Consider the following 6,611-nt stretch of genomic DNA (forward strand, 5'->3'; position numbering starts at 1 on the left):
TATGGAGGGGGATGGAGGCAGCAGGAAGCCACATACAAAGTTATATAGTGGGAGGAGCAGGGTCCCCAGCAGCACAGAGTATATCAGGAGATGAGTGATGTGTTAGTGAGGACAGGGCTGCATATGACAGGGGCAGTGACATGATGTGAGGATGGGAATGGAGGCAGCAGGAAGCCACAGACAGAGTTATATAGTGGAAGGAGCAGGGTCCCCAGCAGTACAGAGTATATCAGGAGCTGAGTGATGTTTTGGACAGTCCTCTCGCTCCCGTTATAGAGGATGAGGTCTTTGCACTTTTTACTTAACCATCAATCTATAGTCTTGACACATCTCCCTTGTTCCACCCACTGTCCTCCAACACTTGGCCACATCGCCAACATGTTCTTCACCGCTGGCACTTTTCCTTCCATCTTCAAGCATGTGCTCCTCTCTACTACCTTGAAGAAACCATTTCTCAGACCTCCCACTCTCTCAAGCTCCCCCGCCCCCCAAAATAACTGGAGCTGTTGGTGTAAAACTTCTTAACCCACCTCCCTGACCTGATCCTCTGCAATAGGGCTGTACCCACCCATCCTCAGTTACCTCTCTGCTATCTTCAGGATCTTTTCCTGGCCACTTGTCTTCCCCTTGGCTCTCCTGGTCACCTCTTACCTTTCCATATGCTCCTTTAGTGTCTCTACATTTCGCACGAATTTCCCAAACCCGACATAGTCACAACAAATAGTGTTTATTCAACTGCAACTTTATTTATAAAATAAAGATAACACTTGCAAAAGGTTTCATAACCTAGCACCAATATAGCACCTGATAACCAGACCCCAGGGCTTAAAAGTATAGGAAAGATTCTTGGAAAAGTGGACACCGTAGGGGGCGAGGTTACAGAGGTGTATTGCACAGTAACTATCACAGGGAAATAGTCCCAGGACCCCTCCCAGGATGTAGGGAGAAATTGGGGCTACAGGCCTCTTCTCCTTCACAGTGCTTGTAGACAAAGGCTTCAATTTGGCTGGCACAAACATTTGCAGTTGGTAGAAATCCCTACTTAATCCTAAGGAACTAATCAAGAAGATGCTAAAATCAGGGGAGAGGGAGAGATAGCTGGAACTCCAGTGTCTAGTTACTGTACCGCTAGCTCTCTATAGCTCGTCCAGCGCTGGACATAGCAGTTTCGGACAGATGCTCACAGACTTTCATTATAAACAAGTGTCATTTAAACCCTGTTTGGAATTGATCCCATTGTTTAGTGAACCAATGAAACACTTGATGGCCCATTACCTGACAACCATCGGGCATAGTTGGAGACACTAGTGGTCAGGCTTCCCTATGGAAATAGGAGAATTTCATATAGGTGGTGTGATAGGCAGCTGATGTGCCCCAGTTACGTCTCAGACAGCAATGACTGACCAGCACTGCATGCACATGAGAACTGCAGAGGAACCCGGGACTAAATCCGACATCTTACATATGAGGGTGTAGTGGTAGAAACTGAATTCCTTCACCTGCTGCCGGTGACTTCAGCCCAGAGCCTGGAATAATAACTTGCTAGCACCTAATCCAGAAGAATGGGTTTCAGCACTACCCTAAGCAGAACACATTTCAGTCCATACAGTACTAATGCCTCCCCAGAATAAGGACCCAACATTGGGAGACAACATTGTGGGAGAGACCTGCATCTTAGAGGCCTGGAGAACACTGGGCTGGAGTCACCAGATACAACTTGTGCACAGTCTTCATGGTGAAGATCTGGTCAACTGTCAATGACCGTTTGGAAAGTCTTCAATTTCCACAAGCAGGGACAGGAGGTGTCTATCACCAAAGACAATGTTTTCATCTTAGACAGGTGAGCAAGCAACAAGCAGGGAAGATATCCAAGTAATACCTTCAGGTTCATACTCATATTGCACGGTTCATCTTCCTCCCATACATGTAGCATTAAGTGAGAGGTCATTCTAAACTGCCATAGCCAGGAATCCACAGGCCCTGACCACTACACAGGAAGGAGGACACAACGCGCTCCGCTAAGTTGCTGCAATAAAGCCGGCATCTGCTGGAGCCTGGGATTGTAGGACTAAGCCACTATCTACATGAGATAAACATAAAACCCATCACATACAAAATAATTTCTGCTCAAAACCAGGACATCCCTTTCAAAATAGAGAATTTGGTTGTAAAAAATATAAAGTAAAGTAGATTCCTATAAATAACATGGTTCAGATGCCAGTCCACAAATTACCCCATATTGTCTGCATGGGGGCAGGTTCTATAAGCCAAACCATGGATTCCTAGGAATCATGAACCCCCTGGCTGCTGCCTCCTGCAAGAGCTTTTCCATTCTCACTGAGCGAACAAGAGGTGGAGGAACAAGACTGGAGCCCATGAGGTGGAGGAACAAGGCTGGAGCCCATGAGGCGGAGGAACAAGGCTGGAGCCCATGAGGCGTAGGAACAAGGCTGGAGCCATAAGGTGGAGGAACAAGGCTGGAGCCCATGACGTGGAGGAGCAAGGCTGAACAGCAAGAGATGGAGGAGCCAGACCAGAGACCAAGAGGTGGAGGAGCGAGGCTGGAGAGTCAGTCTGTCCTATATTACTTAAGAGTCCTTTAGCATACTGATCTGGGCATAGATCTTGAGAGCTGGCCCCAATTTAATGTTCATGGTGCTCATAAGATGGTCTTCTTTGAGAAGAAGCAGGGCCTGGCCATCGATTTCTTGTGCTCGGAACTCCTCTGAGATCTCCTGGCAACCTGGACAGTCAGAGAAGAAGGTATTAGGGCAGAGCGGACAGTAGTTTAATGCAAAAAGGACAGGGATACAGACAAAACAAGGCTGCAGAGTGGATTTGCAGTAGCAGCACATGTCAGGAATTTCCCTGACGCGCAGGCATATAGGAGCAAAGCGTCACAGTACACGGAGCCTGCGGTAAGTATTACATGAGCTGCGCAAGCGCTTTCACCTAAAACAGAAATAGTTGTGTGGTTAAAACAATAATTTATTATTATTAGAAGAGCAGTTTAAGTACAAAACCTCCACATTAAGGCGCATTTATAATTGTGTAGTCTTTGGGTATCACAGCTTGGTTACTGGATGCTAGCACTGCATGATCACTCGCAAATGGCGTTGGGTCGTCGTGCGCTAATCTGATCATTAAATTGTGTATAATTTATACTGCACTATTTTCTAAATGTAATTGGTCCTGACCCAGATACATTGTAATTGAATAATGACAAGGCCTCTTCTTGGACAGACCTTGGTTACTGATAGTCATCATTCACACTTCCTCAGCTATAGGGCGCCCCCCAGTGTTAGACGCTGGGTCTGCAAAGTAAAAGTTTTCTGTTCCCTTCTGAATTTTCTAACTAGTGAGTGTGTATGTGTGTGTCAGATATGTGTGTGTGTGTGTGTGTGTGTGTGAGTGAGTGACTGACTGTGTCTAAAGCCGCATACACACTAGACGATAAGTTGGACGATATGAATGATATAGTTATCGTTCATCGCGTTCAATATCGTCCAGTGTGTATGCATGACATCGATAACGATGTCTTTCATTGCCCGTACTTGCAGGGCAATCTGACGATATGGTCAGGTTCTGCAAGTACGGGGATGAGGGAGGGTGCAGTCACTGAACGATATTGTTAACGACACAGAGCCCGACAGTGCAGGGGAAACACTTTACGATATCCTCCATGAGCGATATCGTTACGTGTGTATGCAGCTTTAGACTGTCTGTCTATGGCTATCTGTGAGTGAGTGTGTGTGTGAGAGATTGTATCGGGGTGTGTGACACAGTGTGTGGCTATCTTTGACTGTGTGTCCCTCCCTCCCTCCGTGTCCCTCCCTCATTGTATATAATAACTGCCGTACAATGGACAGGGCAGATTGTTCAGTGAAACAACTTAAGCCGGGTACACACCAAACGATGTCTAGGGTGTAAGACATCGGCGGTATCCGCCATCAGCAAGTGTGCAACGTCAGCGACATAATAGGTACACACTAGACGATATGCCCAATATGATGTTCCGATTCGCCGAAATCGGATGACATATTGTGTAGTGTGTACCCGGCTTTACACTTCCCTAGGAGAGGAGCTGATCTTTGGAATTTGCGTACTGAGCGACATTACGCACCTGGCAAGGACCGGATGAACTGGTAGACCTCTTCTACATTCCACTTGGTAGGGTCGCTGGGTAAGAAGGTTTGGTCGTTGGCTAACAAGTCTCCGCCCTGCAGATCTGGAAGCTCCGTGTTCCGGTCACCGTGACGCTGGCGGGAGAGGGAAGAGCTGACGGAGACGGGAGACAGCGGCTCCTCAAAGCTGGAATTGTCTGAGCAGCGGCTTGAGTCCTCCTGGCTGTTGCTATGTTTTAGATTGGTAGAGGCGGATATCGGCACCGGGCTCGGGGGAGGGAGCGATACAGGTATCTGCGGAGAGAGAGAGGGGTTATAGATGGTTTAGTAGCCTTACCATGAAGGATCATTTCAGGAGCCAAACCCCAATTATCCCGAATGACATCAGAACCTGTTACGTTCTACACGATCGGAAGCAGCGAGGGGAATTTACCAGTGACTTTTATTAGTAGGATATTCACCCAGCAACTTACAAGGTTTCCAAATGTAACATTATTGCCCCTGAGGTTCGCAGAATGAGCTCATCTTCGTAAACGGATCGGTAGACAGATGGAAAGTGATCTTAAGTGTTTGTAAGCGGTAAGCGTTGCGCATGGCGCGCCTTACAGTGCTGACAGGAGCGCACAGACATTGAAATTAATATGTATTTGGTTCCAATAAATGATCGGTTTAAACAAACTTCCCAAAAAGCAACTTGTTATATGTGACTGAATCATCCAATCCCCTCCTAGTTAGCACATTTATTTACTTTACTTTTTAATGAAATGACGATTTGTTCAAACTGTACAACCAGGGGAAGAAATTAATCCAAAATGTTCAACAATTTAACACATATATATATATAAAAAGGAATGAATAAAAAAAAACTATGATGTATATACGCCTCCTAACTCCTGTCACTTCCTCCCTCTCCCCACCTTGTCTCCTACCCAGTCATCCCCCAACTGGTTAACCCCCCTTAAATTGTAAGCTCGCAGGCAGGACCCTCCCCTCATTTTCCTGCAGTATCCTTACCACCGATGAGAGCTGCTGTGCCTTTCCCTGCACTATCCTTACCACCGGTGAGAGCTGCTGTGCCATCCCCTGCACTATCCTTACCACCGGTGAGAGCTGCTGTGCCTTCCCCTGCACTATCCTTACCACCGGTGAGAGCTGCTGTGCCTTCCCCTGCACTATCCTTACCACCGGTAAGAGCTGCTGTGCCTTCCCCTGCTCTATTCTTACCACCGGTGATATCTGCTGTGTCTTCTCCTGCACTATCCTTATCACCAATGACAGCTGCAGTGCCTTCCCCTGCTCTATCCTTACCACCGGTGAGAGCTGCTGTGCCTTCCCCTGCACTATCCTTACCACCGGTGAGAGCTGCTGTGCCTTCCCCTGCTCTATCCTTATCACCAATGACAGCTGCAGTGCCTTCCCCTGCTCTATCCTTACCACCGGTGAGAGCTGCTGTGCCTTCCCCTGCACTATCCTTACCACCGGTGAGAGCTGCTGTGCCTTCCCCTGCACTATCGGTATCACCGGTGAGAGCTGCTGTGCCTTCCCCTGCTCTATCCTTATCACCAATGACAGCTGCAGTGCCTTCCCCTGCTCTATCCTTACCACCGGTGAGAGCTGCTGTGCCTTCCCCTGCACTATCCTTACCACCGGTGAGAGCTGCTGTGCCTTCCCCTGCACTATCCTTACCACCGGTGAGAGCTGCTGTGCCTTCCCCTGCTCTATCCTTACCACCGGTGAGAGCTGCTGTGCCTTCCCTATCCTTACCACAGGTGAGAGCTGCTGTGCCTTCCCCTGCTCTATCCTTACCACCGGTGAGAGCTACTGTGCCTTCCCCTGCTCTATCCATACCACCGGTGAGAGTTGCTGTGCCTTCCCCTGCACTATCCTTACCACCGGTGAGAGCTGCTGTGCCTTCCCCTGCAATATCCCTATCACCGGTGAGAGCTGCTGTGCCTTCCCCTGCTCTATCCTTATCACCAATGACAGCTGCAGTGCCTTCCCCTGCTCTATCCTTACCACCGGTGAGAGCTGCTGTGCCTTCACCTGCACTATCCTTGCCACCGGTGAGAGCTGCTGTGCCTTCCCTGCACTATCCTTACCACCGCTGAGAGCTGCTGTGCCTTCCCCTGCTCTATCCTTACCACCGGTGAGATCTGTGTCTTCCCCTGCTCTATCCTTACCACCGTTGAGAGCGGCTGTGCCTTCCCCTGCTCTATCCTTATCACCAATGACAGCTGCTGTGCCTTCCCCTGCTCTATCCTTACCACCGGTGAGAGCTGCTGTGCCTTCCCCTGCTCTATCCTTACCACCGGTGAGAGCTGCTGTGCCTTCCCCTGCACTATCCTTACCACCGGTGAGAGCTGATGTGCCTTCCCCTGCTCTATCCTTACCACTGGTGAGAGTTGCTGTGCCTTCCCCTGCTCTATCCTTACCACCGGTGAGAGATGCTGTGCCTTCCCCTGCACTATCCTTACCACCAATGACAGC

The 6,611-nt window shown here is 48.9% G+C and overlaps 1 protein-coding gene across 1 annotated transcript; it reads right to left on the reverse strand.

Moving 5' to 3' along the window:
• Positions 1–724: 724 nt before the first annotated feature.
• On the reverse strand, positions 725–4,436 carry PHC2 (polyhomeotic homolog 2; the record flags this gene model as incomplete). Its single annotated transcript, XM_088451456.1, has 2 exons — positions 725–2,743; positions 4,124–4,436. Coding segments are annotated over 2 exons (468 nt in total), but the record flags the coding sequence as incomplete, so codon positions are not given.
• Between the last annotated feature and the right edge of the window lie 2,175 nt (positions 4,437–6,611).

Source organism: Taudactylus pleione, unplaced genomic scaffold (assembly GCF_031769625.1).
Source record: "Taudactylus pleione unplaced genomic scaffold, aTauple2 ptg000549l, whole genome shotgun sequence".
NCBI classification, from domain to species: Eukaryota; Metazoa; Chordata; class Amphibia; order Anura; family Myobatrachidae; genus Taudactylus; species Taudactylus pleione.